Below are 16,900 nucleotides of genomic sequence, written 5' to 3' on the forward strand. Positions count from 1 at the left end.
ATGACTTTAGAGAAGTGCTTTTAATTATCTCAATTTCCGGTTCGCTATGAATGGCATGCTTCGATGTTCTTTCCATAAGAGATTACGGAATTCCTTTAAACCGCGATGGGAAGGTAAAAGGAGGATGCGAACGTTTTAGCATCTTCTTGTCTTTGATTATATGGAGACATGCTTATCATGTGAATTTCCCTAAAAACCTAGGCACCCACTCGCTGAACTCAGCACAACAACTCTCTGTCGGGCTGTGTTACGTTGTGGAAACTTGTGGGCATACTGTCGCGTTTGACTTTGCGCGCTACTGCCCTTTGGCTGTACGAGTCGGAGCAATTAAGAGGGGAGTTGTTGTCTTTGGTTGCAACTGACGGATCATGACGTACCCAAGAGCAAAATTTGAGTTCAAGATCTCAGAGCTCCTCCTGTTTTAGGACACAGGCTTCATTTCAATTTTCATGTACCTTGCAGATTTGGTTTTTCTCGAATGGAGAAGCATGTGGTATGCAGTGATTGTACCAAACTAACAGCAGTGACCGTCATCGCCAAAGACGTATCCTTTTGCATGAAGCACGCCTCTTCTCATAAACACTACATATTACTGAAGTACATTGTTTGATGAACGGGGCGGGACTCAAAAGTAAGATAAAATTTATCAAGAACAGGAACTGAACAGTGATCAAGCGCAGTGGCAACAAATATTGAATCGGTTCGAGATCAGCACCCGCATGAACAAGGGGGAAACTTATATTACCTTCGCAGATGCCAAACTGGTTCGAAAGCTGTTGAGAGGGGACAAAAAATGATACATACCAAAACAGAAGGTACATAATCTCAACACAGGTCTCGCTTGTCAATTCATGAGGGACGTGTTAAAGAATCCAAATGGCCTATGGCATGACTGAATTGCTTGACATCAGTGGGGATATGATCTGCTAATGGGAGAATGAATTCCCGCCTAAACTACTAAACAGGAGATCAGCTCATGTCAAAAAGAGGAAAGAAAGCCGAAAACATCTTAGTATTTAATTTCCTCTGAGTATGTACAAAATTCCCTGGCTCAACACGTTAGGGCGAATATGTAATTCCCTAACAACTGCTCCGCCAAGAAATGGCTTGAAGGGGGAAAATATATTTACAAATATGCAACCGCGAGGAATTACCACAAGCTACCTTGAATTGGACACCCGTGGATTGCACAAAGAATGCTCCAACAAATAAATCATCAGTTTGTCCCTGCGTCCAGCAAATACATTAGGATTTCAATATTGAGTGTCGAGGCGCAGTATAAAGGTCAAGAGCTATTTAGGAACAGAAAATGGCCAGATTTTTCACCTAACCAGAAGGGAAAATGTGCAAAATATTGGCAGTTACAGAATAACGCTTCATGAAATTAGTAAAGCAAGTGTTAAAAATGTTTCGGACCCATAAAAGGTTCGCCGAAATTCTACCTACTTAGGAAATTGACACAAAGAAACAAAGGCAGGCTCAACGCAGCTAGAACCTAGAGTGTACAAAAAGTAAATATCATCATAAAAAATGCATACAATAGAACGGCTGAGTGATTCTACTGATAAAAATGAAAGGGCCAGTTCAATCCTCTTTCACTAATATATTGCCAGACATGGACTCCAATAGGATTAATACGATTCCTTTAAGACTAGTTTCCCTGGTGGGAGGTAAATCATTTGTTAAAGGCACCCCCTTAAGTAAACAATATCTGTCAGCAGAGGCTTTTTAGTTACCACCTTTATTTTTATTTTTTTGAAGCAATAATTACCTCCTAGTTGGATGGATGGAAGGATAACTCGTGCATCAGTTGGTGAAGGCATGGATGTTAGATAAAGATATTGGTGTTAGCGGCGGAGAAGACGCATCTTCTGCCGTCTCTATGTCATTTGGAACTTGTGATGGCTTTGAACCCTGTGAGATTACTGTCCTCAAACCACTTGAAGGTATGGAAAAACTACGCGGGACAGCATGAGGAGGAATTGGCAGTGGGGATGCTGAAGTCATTGCCACAGGCTCCTTCTTAACTGAGTGATCTTGTCCTCGCAAGAACAACGGAGCTGAATGACCCACAAATCCTGAATGTCTGCTAGATATGGTGTTTGAACTGGCAGGGGGCCTTGGAAGCTCATGCAGCTCACTTATTTTAGGTGAGGATGTAAGAGGTGGAGAAGACATTGGAGATACTTTTGGAGGAGATGAAAGTGGTTGAGAAATTGGATTTCGCAAGATTGGTCCTGAATATAAATGGGGATGTTCCACTGGTGCTGACTGGTTAGGTTGCGGCTTATTAGTCAATGGTCCAGAGAATGCTTGTCTTTTGAATTTCTTAGAACCAGGAGCTACGAGGGGATCACGGATTGCGAATAAGAGCCCCTCTGCCAAAGGAGGAGGTAGTAATGGGGATGTGGCATTATTGTTATTCTCCTTGATAATGCCATGAGTATTTGAGACAGAAGTCCCCGAGAATTTCCCATCAGCTGAACTTCTCCCAAACTTCTTTGGTTCCAGGGGAGATGAATGCCACAACTTTGCGTTACGCCAGCTCAAACTTGTCTGTCTGGAGGGTGGAAATGGTTTGACTGATGATCCGGTGATTGAACTCTTCGCATCCGTCGGTGTTGGCAAGACATAGGTTTGAAGCTTTCGCGTTGATGATTGTCTCAATGGCCCCATTTTATCCGTAGGATCCAACTTCTTTTCTGGATAGAGTGGGGCTGACTGGGTGATCTTCCTGATTTCTCCACTAAAATATTCCCCAGCAATTCTCTCTGTACTTTCCTGCATGTCAACAAGATGGTTAACGCCTCCTCTGCATCTTATACGGCATTTGATATCAAATGGAAAGAAAACACAGTTAACTGCATGTCCTAAAAGAGAACATCACAATGGAAAAAGCATATCCTTCAGTTTTGCAGAGGCTTTTAGACATATGCAGCATGAATTCCCACGCATTGGAAAAGGTTTATGTGCTTGTAACAGGCCATATGATAAGCAGCTAGTATCTTCGTCTGTATTTCAACTGTATATCTCCAGTGAGATGAATTCCTTAAATCAAACAGATATAAAAGAAAGATCGGGCATGGTACTAATGGGATTCCAGCAAACTTACTGTGGGAGAACATAAAAGCATTCAAAAATCATCACATAGGAAATACATCTCCAGCCCAGATACACTCATGAGCATAGACCCAGCACATGCACAAAAGATAGCAACCAGCCAGGTACCTTCATTGGTTCAGCCGTTGAAACTTGGGGAAATGTAAGGTCCACCTGATCCAACTGCACAAAAAGTTAATTGCTGACAAGTTAATATGGCCAAAAAGGCTAAGATGAAGTTAGCAGAAGACTAAAAGCCGTGCTACAGCACCAAAGGTTCATCGTATCACTAATTTCATAACAATAAAGAAAGAGCACCACGTCGTAAATTTGACCATGGTTCAAGAAATACATGCTTTTCCCTTCAGACTATATATCGGACCAAGAATAGCCACCCTGTCAACTATTTTCTTCAAAATGCATATTATCAGTGAGATTGTGGCTCAAAAGTACACGACCAAAGTTGTGAAAACTATGTATTCACCATATATTTTTCGGTTTTTGACCAAAAAAAAACATACATTTTTCAGTCTCATATGTTATCAATCCATCACCACGTAAGGAATGACTTCTGTAATTGGACAAAAGACTTCTGCCCAGTAAAGATGAAAAGGCATGACTCTGAGATGTAGATGAACAAGGAAATGACTTTCTGAGTGCATGCAAGTGCATAGGAGTGGCATGTGAGATGCATATTCCTCAAAACCTCCAAAATGTAGCCACTTTTCCCTAAATAAAAATGGCGCTAATTAAATTAGCCTAACAAAGTGCCGATTTTTAAGTGGAAAATGCAGCCTGTACGTCTTCCTATCAGGGTAGAATAGATGTTTACCTCCATTGAATGCCTAATATTCAAATCAATCACTGGAGCTTGATCAGATTGCCCATAGTCGAAGCTCAACTCCCCATCATCACGTGTGTCATAACTGTCATCATCTTGATCATCATCCATTTCATCCCCTTCATCTTCAAGTCCGTCAAAGGGGTAATCTATATGCTGCTGCACAGTAATAAACTGTACATGTGGCTCCACTGCCTCAAGAGACTTCAGGGCTTTCTTGAAGAAGTTCAACTATTATGCAAAACTAATGTAAGTTCAAAAGGCATCACACCTATAAGGAAAGGAAGGATGAAAAAGAAATACTGAGAAAGAAACCTGCGCAGCATGATGACGAGCTGCCTGTGTAAGAAGACTACGAGATTGCCCTTGTTTCAGAGATTTCAGCCGGAATATAAACATGGTCGCCTCCTCATCAAATTGTTCATGAGCTTCTTGCAGTTGCTGCAGGGTAAGACTCTCTCCCTTAACAGCTCTTGATCGACCTTTCTCTCTCTGTTTCTTTAATGCGTCTTCATATATGCTCCTGTGGACCACAAACAGCGTGAAAAAACAGTAACCTCGACTAGAAGAATTGAAAGTATAACAAACCCAATACCCAATAAGCACCTTTTTTCATCGCATTGTTGCTTCATCTCCTGCATCAATGTCAACAGAGAAGCCTTAGTAATTGTTACCACCACAACTTTTTTCTCATCTCAAAACCACTCACTAACCAAAAATAGAACACTACAGGAATGCTGAAGCTGAACTCATTTTCACGAAATACTTAAAAGACATAATAGACGATGCAGATTCATTTGATGAATTAAACATTTCCATCTAAATTCCACATTAGCCAATTAATGTGCCTGGTATTTTACTCACATTAAACATATTCCACAGTAAGGCTACAGGTCTTTCTTGATCAAGAGGCACTGTCAGATCTCCCAACATGAAAAAAAACCCGAACCCTCATTATTATTGAGGACCTAAAGTTACCAACCCTAGAAACCCAAACAAGATGGTTTTGGAGCAATAAAAAGTTTATAGCGATTAAAAGCCATTGCAAAATGTCAGCGTAGTTGTTAACAACGCCAAGTAGGGAACAGCTTTCTTAAAAACTATCATCATCCACAGCTGAATCGAATCATTCTAGGAGTACAAGCGAAAAACGACCTTATCGTAGTTACTTCAAACAAACAAGATGATGCAAGATGATCCAAACAGACAAACCTCAACTGTTCGAAGTTCATTAAGAAGCGACTGTGAGGGGACTGTGATTGTCTGTGATATGTGAGAGCGCTGAAAAAAAATTAAAGAATCATCAGCCTAAATGAATAATAGGTAAACTATTTCCAGCTTCTTAAACCTGAGAAAAGACTTACATAGACATCAAGGTGTTTCTGAAGTTCATACTGTACTTTACCAAGCATGAGCAATACCTCTCCTGCATTAGAAGAAGTGGTCAAAAATCTCTCCCTCCTCCTCGGCACACAAGTGCACTCCCAAACAAACATATACATACCACTATCTTCATCATCATTTAATGCGGTTTTTTCAAGAAGACAATCACCCAATTCCCGCAAAGACTCTGAGAACTCTGAAAGTACAGTAACAATAACGTTGCTTAAGATCTTTAGAAATGGCAGAGCATGAGCAGAACTTACATGAGATATTGGCACATTAACACGTTGAAGATTGGAACCAAATTAACCAAGCACATTCAGTACAATTGCATTCATCACACGGAAAGAAAAAAAAAAAAAAATCTTAGCCAGCTTTTAAAGAGATCAAGAGATTTCATCTCAAGGATGTTACTAGCATCCAAACATCCTTTACACGAATGAAAACTCAGCAAACTCATTAGGGATAATGTCAATGTACTACAAGAGAAGTTGACTTGAAAATCAGTCAAGAAATTGACTTAACAATAAACAGCAAAGTTTCAATGACATTATTGGTTTTGACACGAATTGGGACAGTAGATAGGGGACAAAACTACAATTAGATCTAAATGACATCACTTCCCATAAACACTTCGTTTGGGACATGATAAATGCACTTGCTCCTAACATCATTTCATGGCACAACTTTACCAATGTGATTAAAAACACTGAATCCAAAGGAAAAATTAAATTGAAGCTGCATCGACAAAGTTGATTATCTGGGCATATAATTCAGCTACAGATAAATTTTTAGCTACCGCAGGAACTCGAGTTATCTTAGAACTAAACACATACACTGCAACATCAGCTACTCAGAGTGCACAGGCTAATCTGATCTATAGTTACAAATGTCGCAATACCAAATATCATTTGAGAATAGTTTCGCATGCTTGACACAAATCTTTCTCGCATTAGCATGATAGAATACGAGTGGAGAATCTTAATGTTGACTTTTAAATGCAGAAAAACACCCATCAACAAGTTACATACTCACTATTACAGTGGACATGCTAGACATAACTAGTCCTACTGATTGCCATAAGCACTTTCGTCCACCATAAGCACACTTATCCCCAAAAAAAAAGCAATACAGAAAGAGTACCATAAGCACTATTCGTGGTAGCTGCAGCAGCAGCAAGTAAATTATCAGAGCAATCTTTCATATCTTCCAGGTCCTGCAGCAAATGATAAAGAATAGAGTCAAGAGCGCGCACATCATGTGTACAAAAAACGGATAGTAATGCACTTCAGTATTTAAAAAATCAGCTGGAAATCCTATGTCGAAGAGCGACCGTCACTAAAATCAATTCAGTGATTAACAACCCTAATCACGTGCCAAGAAATTGAGACAAAATTTACCAAACACTCAAAACAAGTAGACCCATTGCAACTAAATACTGTCAAATGGGAAATAACTAATAATAAGACTGAAAAACCAAGCATCCCGACTACGGCCTTCTTCACAACCACCGAGAAATTAGCCGGCTCCTATTAGAACAACATCCATCACTACAAACTTTTGTGAATACACCCTCTCGCTCCTTAAGTATGTACCACTCCAAACCATTGCTTTTTTTTGGTTCGTTCAATTCATCGCAGAACTCACTCACAGGGACGCCTCCTCACTGGGCCTGGGTACAGCAATATGTTCACCAACCCAAACTAAGCCGCACCAGCTGTTTTTCTCTTACTTCATTCCAGATTGTCGCGGCCACCAAAGGCAACTCAGGCGCGCGCGAGCGCAGAGAGAGAGAGAGAGAGAGAGAGAGAGAGAGAGAGAGAGGCAGTACCTGAGAAGCCTGAGCGAGCTCCTCCAATTGAGACAGGCAATGAAGATCCCGCCTGTCCCGGGCGCCGACGTGCTTGTGGTTGTTGATTCCGAACCCTCGCAACTTCCTGAGAGAAGTCTTCATCCGAAACCGAAAAAGAAAGGACACAAAAGCTCCACGAATCGCCCCGGGCGAGTCGGCCCGATCGCTCTCCTTCACCGGTCGCGGAACCAAACCGAATCCCTAGACAGACTACTTCGAGCCTCGACGGAACCGCAAATCACGAGATCGCTGAGGAGGAGGAGGAGGAACCAACACGCGAAGGACTGACGAAACGGCGAAGACGACGACGACGGCGACCTCGGCGGCGGCGGCGGCGGGGGAGGGGGGGAATTCCAGATTCAGGGAGCGGAGACGATGGAGGAATTATTGGTGGAGTTGATGCCGATGGCTTTTCTCCAGGTAAACGAGTCAAATTAACGAACAAACCTCGCAAATTCTATTTAAGCAAAATCTCTCTCTCTCTCTCTCTGCGCGTGTACTGGGGTGCGGTCAAAGGAAGACGATGGTGGGTTGGAAGGTTATGCCTGAACTGCTGTTATGCAAAATGACGCGAGTGCGAGCGCGATGCTTATCGAAACAAACAGGGGAAAAAAAAAAAAGAAGAGCACGAATTTTTATTTTATTTTTAAAAAAACGCAATTAAAAAAGAACCGAGTCTTCTTGTGGGGGCTTTGACTTTTCAACGCTCCTCGTTTGGCGCCATTTCTTGCGTGGGGTGTAGAATAACGAGAAAAAGCAACGAGACTTGCCGCGGGTCGTGCAAGGCTTTTGCCTAGTAGGGCCGCACGATTTCTTGTTATGTATTAGGTTTCATCTAAAACTTAAAATTTATTCTTCAGTGGATTGCAACAACATTAAAACGCAAAAATCTCGATCATAAATATTGTCTGAAATGTAAGCTCATACTAGTAGTTTCGGATTACACACCCATCATCAGAGGCCATAGAAAGCTATAGGATCGTGCAAAGACATGTATAAAAAAAAACACAAAGGCTCATTTCGGATTTTTCAATTTTTAGAACCTAAAACCTATCATGCATATCTTAAAACCTACAATCAGACCGGTTTCTTGCAAGTTCCGGGGTCTACCCTAAAACCATGCTTACGCCTATTACCTCGAGAATCATTCGAAATTGGAAAAATTTTATAAAAATGACTCGAAATGGCTTCATTTTCTCAAGTAAAGACTTAAAGTTGATATTATTTCAAATAAGGACATGAAATACCCTTTTTGTTTCAAATAAGAATTTGAAGTGAATATTGTTTCAAATAAGGGCATGAAATAGTCTTATCGGTATTTAAAAAAGGGGCTTGACTCATTGGTTGATAGAGGCATTTTTGTCATTTAATATATTTTTATTTTATTTTTTCCTTTTTTCAGTTTTCCAATTTTTTGAAAAATAACTAAAAGTGAAAAAAAAAAAAAAACAAAGCAAACACATGCGGAAGGTGAGGTCAGACTTTTATTTGAAACAGTCATGGCCACTTCAAGCATTTATTTGATATAAGGAGAGCACTTGAGATCCTTATTTGAGAAAATGAGAGCACTTAGGGCCCTTATTTGGAATTTTCCCTTTGAAATTTATAAGATTCATCCGAGGTCACACGTTTGTAGAGCGGAGCATAAATTTATTTTTCTTTTGATGGGTTTAACTAAAAATTAGGTTAAAATTTTAATTTTACGAAAATGGTTCATTAAAAGTTATCGAACGTAGTCAATCGCTCTAAGAAAAGATGCCGAAAAACAAAAACGAAGGCGCAAATTATTAGCGGACTTTGATCTCTCGGTGCTCGTAAAACTTCATGTGAGAACTGTTCTCCATTCCGAAGAAGTAATTAAGGAGCGGTGCCATGGTAAACGTACAAATCGAAAATAAAAAAGGAAAGACCAAAAGAAGAAGAAGAAGTTGTCACAAACTGAAGGTAAAAATTAACATTTCCATGTGATTGAAGCAGTAATAATGGATCTGATGAGAAGACGAAACTCCGTTCCGAAGAGAAGAAAAAGCATAGAAAGTAGTATCTAGGAGAAATCATTTGCTTCGAAAACGCTAGTGTTACGATTTTTCCTTGATTTGAAAAATATCGGGGAATTTTGGAAAATCGTTCCATGCGAATCCTTTTTCGTAAAAATACATGCTTGGCTTGTCGAAGCAGCAATTGAGCCATCCTTAACAAACTCTGTCGTGAAATGATTCTGCACTTAGTCGGAAAAGCAAGACCGAGAAGATCCCTCGTTACGAAGATAAAATGGGATAGGGCTCTTCTGCCTTAGAAAAAAAAAGTCAACAGAGCAAGATGCTTATTCTCGAGATAAGTGAAATGGCTGTCGCGTTGAGTAACGTCAAGCTCGATCATCGGCTCCATCCAAAGATTAGAAATTCGTGCCTTCTCTTTTCAATCAGGGCAATTTTCGAACCGTGGTCTGCACAGAGCGAAGCAAAGAGCGGTCGACTCTGTTCAGTAACTGGTAATGATCAAACTTCAATAGAGGTCTCTCTCCGGGCCCATCAAGCTTCGAGATGGGATTTTCCACGGTCAACGAGGCGCGTGCGGACGCTTAGCCTTTGAGCTGTCCATGACAGAAAGGAACTTCCGGGTCCCGGTCGCCGGGCAATTTCTCCGGTCCTTTCTCGGCAAGCGCCGTTCGGCTGCTCTACCAATTTCTCCACACAAATAAAAGCGAGAAAATTACTTAATCCGGTCCTGACCTTATCATGCCGATTCCAATTCAACTCTAAACTTTTTAGTTTCTTCAATTTAGTCCTAAATATTTGCGTGAAGTTTCATTACGGTCGTTCCGATTGAATCTCGCCGGAAATCGCCAACTCAAGAGGGAGTCCAAATTCAAACCCGTCAACATATCCAATTAGGACCCACCTTAACCGCTCCACATTGCATCAATTATCCGAATATGAGACTTTTCTAACACAACTCGCCTCTCACCAAATGACGATTTTTCTCTCTCTCTCTCTCAAAGAAAAAAATGCCATGGACACTTTTGGTAAAGGGCGCGAAGGAAGAACTTAATTGAATAGACGCGTCGAGCGAAGGACTTGATTGTTAAAAAAGGAGGAGGTCGCGGAGGGAGCTCGAGAAACAATGGAACATACAGGATTCAATGCCATGTATTTATCAATTTTCCTTTTTCCTAATGGTTATCCGTAGGAGTTACGATGTGGATTAAACGAAGAACCGATCGGTGGTCACCGGTCGTTGTCTTGATTAGAAAATCAAGTCGCGCGATGTCACGAAGTTATTGACCGAACATGAACTTTGATAGTTTTTGGACCATCAAACCCGACTTCCCAGTTCCGAAAAATTCGATGAATTGGTCCTAGTAACAGAGAACAATAACAAAGCAAAAAAGGAAAAAAAAAAAAAAACTCATGTTTGTTTCACGAAATTTAGAAAACATAATCTTAAAATAATCGCTCATATCGCTTGAAATAATTAGTAGATGAAAAATGTTTTCATTACCGGCAATAATTTATACCTAAACATTTTTGTAGATTTTTAAGAAAATACTTTTCAAATCATTTACTTTCTTCGAAATAAATGGACCATACAGAAGTGGCAAAAATGTTAAAAATGAATGTCTGCAAAAAAGTTTTTTATTAGCACCCTTTTATACAGAAGAAATTTGTTGGCTGAGCCAAAGGTACTCGGTGCTAATTATCAGTCGACAGCCATTATTACCATTGGATCGAACGTGAATCCCGCCGGTCGTCCAATTTATCCGACGACTGTCCTCCCGATGGCTCACGGCCGGGACGGACTGTCCCATCCTGGAGAATTTAATTTGACTGATTAATTTAGACCGGGCCTGCACAATAAATTAATTAGCTGATTAGCGAGACTCGATCAAAAAACATGGACCGACGTCCTGAAAGTTCGTCTGAAGTCATCAAAATTTTAGGAAAGGATTCGACATTCTCGGTTGACCGGGACTATCGCGATCGCGCCAGGCCCACATCGATCGCATCGGCCCATTGAAGATTGCTGGCAAATCTGGGCTTTGTCCCAATTAGCCTCGTAACGAATCGGGTCGGGTCTCCACTGATGCCGAGAATTACAAACGCAGCGGCTGTGGTGTAAGGTCGAAGCAAACAAGGGGGCGGGAGGGAGGGAAAAATCCAGAGGCGATGGCGTTTTGGGGCACTCGAGTGATGGAGATAGTGAAGAAGCACGACTCGGGAGGCCTGGTTTGGAAGAGGATCAAGCTCACCTCCACCCGCAAAGCCAACGCCAAGAAGCGCCTCCTTCGCGTCTGGCAGGTCTCTCTAGGGCTTTATGTCGCTAGGGTTTAGCGTTGGCCATTGCTAGTCTTGCGATTATCGCGTCTATTTCCAATTGGTATGCGGTTCCCTCGGTGGCTGGCTTGCATTGTTCCTGTACGGACCATTTTTGCTCTCGTGTGAAATGTTGCTCTCGTTTGCTTGCTTTTGCTGCAGTAGCTCCAGCCGAGATTAGGCGGAAATGAAATGATGCTGGCGTGCCATGAGCGTGTGTTTTTAAACGTGCATTGTGAGTTCTGGGAGGGGCTGAATGGGAGTTATTGCAAGGTCAATTGGAGGGGAAAGAGGGAGATTTCGTTGGGTTACTTTGATTGTTGCTGGTGTTTTCGTCCCTCTCTTTGAGCTCACACGCAGGAGAGGTGTCAATAGTTATATAACTGTCCAGGGTAGTCTGTGCATCTCTTGTGCAATGAACAGCTACTCAAATTTTTCTCCTCCTTTGAGGGTTTGCGTGGTTAGGAGTAGGCTTGACATAGTATCCGCGTGCAGCTTGATGTATTGTCTATTGAGGTTGGGTCCTCAAGGCAAAGCTAGATAGCACACAAATGTGGTAAGAAGTGTTGTCACTTGTGATTGTTTGTAAGAAAAGACCCCATGTCACAGTCTTCATTGAGCTGAGAATTGCAGGATAACAGCCTTTATAGGACCTGCGGTAGTTATCTTTCCACAGATGTCAGCCATATGTTTTATGCACAATGTTGTCAGAAACAAGGCACAGTACTCCTAGTTTGACCTAATTGCTAAAGGAACTCTGAACTGTACTTGTGCTGTGTTATGCATATCTTACAACTTCTGCCTGACTTCCTTTGAGCATACTGAGCTTTTTGTGGGACAACATTGCTAAAAAGAGACTTTTACTGTGGATTTGGTTCGAGCAGTTGTCCCTAATTAATTTTTAGACCGATAGTTGAAGTTTTGCTTTACAGGTGTATGCACATGTGCTTGGTTTGGAGCTTCGGTGCTTTAGTGCCTCCTGTGATTTGAACTCGTGGGTACTAATTCTACACTGATTGAGAAAGTGGTAGGAAAATGCATGAGGTCGTCTCTGATATTTGTAGGCATCTATGATACATGTTAGTCCTATTCAACTGGTTGATCTTATAGGACAATGAGGAAGTTGATAGACATTTTTGCCTGATAGGTCATCTAAAAGAATGCCAGAAGAATATTTCATCTGGTTGTCATGGCTCTCATAAGTGCATAGTAAAATGCTTTGTTAGGCTCTTGAACCTGTCAGATGCATCTGCAAAGTTTGTGTTTGAAGAAGAGAAGGGTTGCTAAGTACTTTTTTTTTCTTTTGGCAAGCTTACATACTTGGTTGATTGTAGTCGGAATCAAAGTTCCCTCCCCTTTTAAGTTCCCTTCACAACCATAATTTTGCATTTGGATGGAAATCTAACAGTTAAATTTGCTTGAGCTTGCGTATGTGCATATTTTCTGGGCCATGCTGATTGTCTAAATGGTGGTTGATTAGATCCCTTATGTGCAAAGAAGGAGCTTTCTGTCATAGTCCCATTAGGCATAGGGATGTATATTGCTTAATTTGGAAAATAATATGGACTATTTGTGGTACTTTCCAGACCAAACTGTACTATGTTCCATGTGAAATCAAGTATAACCCAAGCAAGATGTTAGGTCTGGTTTGGTTCCCTATTTGGTTGGTTCATTGTTGCTTATACTGCGGGACAAATAGCTCTCTGCGGGGGAGTTCTTTGAGTGATGGTATGAGGGCATTGGCTTTGTCTTCTGACATGCAGTTTCTCTAACCGCCAAAAAATTCAAACACTAAACGAAAGGATTTGAGTGACTAGATTAAACAGAACAATAATTTTTAGAAGTCTGGCAGTATGATGACAAATGTGTCTTCTATGGCAGTCATTCCTGCAAATTTTGATCTGCCATGACAGTTGTCTAGGATGTACTTTATGTCTGCATGATATAAATTACTGGTTTCTAGTTTGTGTGGGGAATGTGGAGCAGCTCCTTATAAAACTCTCATTGGTAAGTAGTATTCAGGTTGCTGTTATAAAAATTTATGATATATCTGTGGTCGTTGGCGAGCAAAAAACGAAATAAAAAGGTTGGGCCATTTTCGGTTTGTTGTAGATAGCTATGGATAGTTGTTTCGATTTAAAACTCAAATCTACAATAGTTTGGGTTGGTTGTGATAAATACTGTTGTTGCTGTCAGTTGCTACTTGGATGGTGAATGAGATTCACACGTGCAGTTTGAATAGTGGGCATAGTGGGTATTACAGACTAGTTGGAGATAAGAGTTGTGGACGTCAATTTTTGCATTCCAAACTGAAAATCTCTCTGTTCTTTGGTCCTCTGTTTCCGTTTTCATTTTTTCATAAGTAAAATGAAGAGCACCCTTTTGTTGACTACCGAAACCACTCAATTGATGGCAGTCTTTCATCTTTTTATGGAATTGCATTGAGATGTTCATCAAAACATGCAGTTCATCAGAATAGGAATGCTAGTCATCCCTCTCAGATTCTGTCATTTCAAAATTGAAGACTTGACTATTTGCAATGGTTCTTAGAATTCATCACTTATTAAAAAATATTACACTTGAAATTAAAAATCTTGTTTTGTTCACCTTGGATCTATTAAACTCACATGTCACGGATCGTATTTGGAATGACTTATACTATCGTATTCAGGGTTTCTTGCTTCTTGTTGTAGAAACAATCTTAGTGTGAGGAAGGTGTCATAACTGGTGGAGTGCACTTTCACTTGGTTCTTGTTCTGTTATATTGTCGGTGGAACTCGAGATGTTCGTTTGTCGCTTGTATTCTAAAATTTTGTGTTCTTTTTCTTGATAATGGTTGTCGAGATTCTTTTTCAAATTTTGGCACAATATCATCAACTCATGTCGGCTTGTTGCTAGATGGGTTATTGTCCTCCATGTATGTTCCGCCACTGAATCATCTTTTGTATTGAAACAGATCCATACGCTTGCCATAGGATTTGCTGAAGCTTACATACATGTACTGTAAACTATCATTAACTGATGTATTTGATCATCTGCATAATATTACCGGCTTTTAAGGACAAATCAGGCTAAGAAATGCGCCAAAGTTGGCTGTAATCTTTGTGTGTCGTAGTGAATGCTCGCCTTGGCTAGTGCGTTCTGTGCAAGCAAAGTTACTGTTCAAATCTTGCAAGCTACTTGCAGTTGGGGGTTTTACTTAATGTGGTGCCTTTTGTCCTCTTAGGTATAGAACATCATTTTAGGAGTATATGGATTGTTTTCATTTATGCTTCTCATGAGGCATGTTTCACTATAGGCACTATGTTTGAATGAGAGAAGGTGATAATGATATATAACCATTCAAGATATGCTTTATGCTCGAATGAGCTCCATGTTCGTAAAACTTTCTTATTTGTTAATTACTCATTTTATACTGCATGTTAAGTGTGTAGAAGTCATGGACTGGCGTGCAGTACTTAAATGCATCCTGTCTGAGCCCAGTCATTCAATTTTTGTCAGTGCAGGCTTGAATTATTATTTCCAAGGCTGGCACAATTTTATTTTCCATTGGCAAAAACAATTTTTTTTTTTTTTTTTTGTGAAGTTGTGGTCCTGGGATGAACCCTTTTGTTCCATGCTACATATGGAGATGGTAGACGACCTACACTTGTTTTTGTGGATTGTATCTAGTGTTTATTGAATAATTGAAGAATGTATGTATTTGCGATCTCTCATTACTCTGAAAAATTCAATGATTGCTGCAGAATGAGGCTGTCCTCAAGGCATGTTCAGAAGCACCTCCCTCGAAAACTTCTGGGCTTGCTGCTGATGCTACTGCAAGATTAGAAGGAAAGAATAATCAAGTTGGCAATGAAGAATTGTAAGAAAATTGTGTTTGGAGCAGTGCTACTGATATGTGGCCTACAGAAAAAGGCAATACAGAAAAGAAGCATCTTTGCCTCTTAGTTCATTTTTTTTATCGACCATGTGGAGCTGATACAGTTGCAATGGTACTCCTAAGCTTTTTAGTTGCAGGTAAAACTTCCTTGAGGGCTTAATCACGCCTCGTCCAACTTTTGATGCTTAGTGCTTTTACTTTGTAAGTCTCTGAATGCTGTCATCTTCATTCCACGAAGCATCTGAGATTTTGTAAGAGACCATGCACGTTGGATCAACCATTCTATTACCCTTAAGGCAGTGAATTTTTTGTGGACTGTACGTTCTGTTCCCTTTGTCCTAATGGATATCCATACCGTTGCTTTAATTTGGAAATTAAGCCTGATGATGTATGGTGGAATGGTTTTATTACGCTGAACTTGGTATATTCTACCTACTATTTTTTGTTGCCCTGGGTCTGAAGACACTCACCGGACAGATTTTGGATAATGATCTCGCATCTGCCCAAATGCAAAGGTCACCTCGAGGGGACACCATCCAAAGACAATCTCACAAATTCAAGAAATCTTGCTTTGCTGTCCTCCTTCATCGCCTCGTTTGTCTAATTTTATTTCTGTTATGTTATTTTAAATTTCAAATGTAAAATTTGCGATACTCTTTATATCCAGAGTTTGATTTGGAATGTGACTTTGGGGTGTTGAACTGGATACATGTGACGGAGATATGATTTGACTCTGTGTGGTCGAGAAGCAGCGGCAGGGGAGCAATAATTTTGCAGAATTTATAATGCTCGTTCTATTTGACGTATGAGACAGAGTTATAGAGGTAGTTGCATGGAACGCATCTAGATGTGGTCCATCTTCTTGCTGCAGAGCATTGAAATCGATGCTTGAAGTTGTACGAGTTGATACGAAACCCCCACGGAATGAGGTTAGGAGGAAAAGGGAAAGCCACATAACCCCCCACCCCAACAAACCAACCCTCTTGATTGATCAAGTTTGAAGGAGATGGGTTTTGGCAAAGTCGTTGATTTTGCGAGGAGTGGAAATAGGACAAAATCCTTTGAATGCTCCCGACATCTGTCGCCACAATTCAAAGCCCCTACTGCTGGGTCATTCTCGCTAGAGCAGCTTGCTTCTCAGCAATTCTCACTCCATATATTTTTTTATTATCTCATGTCCTTAATCTGTTCGAAAATGTCCGCAAGGTGTCGGCTGTGAAGGTTCACACGTCCTCTTCCATCCCCAATCAATCATTCAGATTCTTAATGAGATATCGAACTGACCAATGGGTCTCGATCCCTTGCGAGAGCAGTTGGGGTTTCTCTCGGGGGGCGGTGGGGGGCTGTTTGAAACCGTGGGGGACCTGTTCCTTTGGCGGTTGCTGCCGCCGTTGCGTGCCACGGTGCGAAGTTTCACACAATCCACCACCCTACGCTCCTTTCATAAAAACCAATTAAGCAGTTCCGGGTCGTCGCTAGCCTCGGGACGGCAGGGATCGCTCACGGTTCACGTGAATCTCGAAGCGACGTTT

The 16,900-nt window shown here is 40.9% G+C and overlaps 2 protein-coding genes across 4 annotated transcripts; one reads left to right on the plus strand and one right to left on the minus strand.

Annotated features, from left to right (window-relative positions):
- Window positions 1–822: 822 nt before the first annotated feature.
- On the minus strand, window positions 823–7,669 carry LOC115749444 (uncharacterized protein At2g33490). Of its 3 annotated transcripts, none has more exons than XR_004016333.2 (11): window positions 7,155–7,669; window positions 6,467–6,539; window positions 5,445–5,519; window positions 5,305–5,366; window positions 5,153–5,221; window positions 4,547–4,575; window positions 4,256–4,463; window positions 3,932–4,171; window positions 3,229–3,282; window positions 1,752–2,781; window positions 823–1,231 (listed from the first exon to the last, which is right to left on the minus strand). XR_004016333.2 is itself a non-coding variant. In XM_030686272.2 (11 exons), the coding sequence occupies exons 1-10, from the start codon at window positions 7,275–7,277 to the stop codon at window positions 1,807–1,809; spliced, it is 1,908 nt and encodes a 635-aa protein (XP_030542132.1). In that variant the 5' UTR covers window positions 7,278–7,669; the 3' UTR covers window positions 823–1,227; window positions 1,772–1,806. The 3 variants fall into 3 exon arrangements, 2 of the variants coding, with proteins under 2 accessions (XP_030542132.1, XP_048136296.1); XM_030686272.2 differs by having other exon boundaries at window positions 823–1,227; window positions 1,772–2,781; XM_048280339.1 differs by having other exon boundaries at window positions 823–2,781.
- A 3,574-nt stretch (window positions 7,670–11,243) lies between these two features.
- LOC115749447 lies at window positions 11,244–15,602 on the plus strand. The gene is made up of 2 exons (XM_030686276.2): window positions 11,244–11,473; window positions 15,235–15,602. Exons 1-2 carry the CDS (start codon window positions 11,342–11,344, stop codon window positions 15,352–15,354), a joined length of 252 nt encoding a protein of 83 aa, XP_030542136.1. The 5' UTR covers window positions 11,244–11,341; the 3' UTR covers window positions 15,355–15,602.
- Window positions 15,603–16,900: the final 1,298 nt, after the last annotated feature.

Source organism: Rhodamnia argentea, chromosome 6, assembly GCF_020921035.1.
Source record: "Rhodamnia argentea isolate NSW1041297 chromosome 6, ASM2092103v1, whole genome shotgun sequence".
In the NCBI taxonomy this organism is placed as follows: Eukaryota; Viridiplantae; Streptophyta; class Magnoliopsida; order Myrtales; family Myrtaceae; genus Rhodamnia; species Rhodamnia argentea.

Excerpts from the sequence above, each read along its gene's own strand:
- LOC115749447 (XM_030686276.2), top strand. The coding sequence starts at position 11,342 with ATGGCGTTTTGGGGCACTCGAGTGATGGAGATAGTGAAGAAGCACGAC. Across the intron at positions 11,474-15,234 it reads GCCTCCTTCGCGTCTGGCAG|AATGAGGCTGTCCTCAAGGC; the intron begins GTCTCTCTAGGG and ends TGATTGCTGCAG.
- LOC115749444 (XM_030686272.2), bottom strand. The coding sequence starts at position 7,277 with ATGAAGACTTCTCTCAGGAAGTTGCGAGGGTTCGGAATCAACAACCAC. Across the intron at positions 6,540-7,154 it reads AGCTCGCTCAGGCTTCTCAG|GACCTGGAAGATATGAAAGA; the intron begins GTACTGCCTCTC and ends CATTTGCTGCAG. Across the intron at positions 4,576-5,152 it reads ATGAACTTCGAACAGTTGAG|GAGATGAAGCAACAATGCGA; the intron begins GTTTGTCTGTTT and ends ACATTGATGCAG.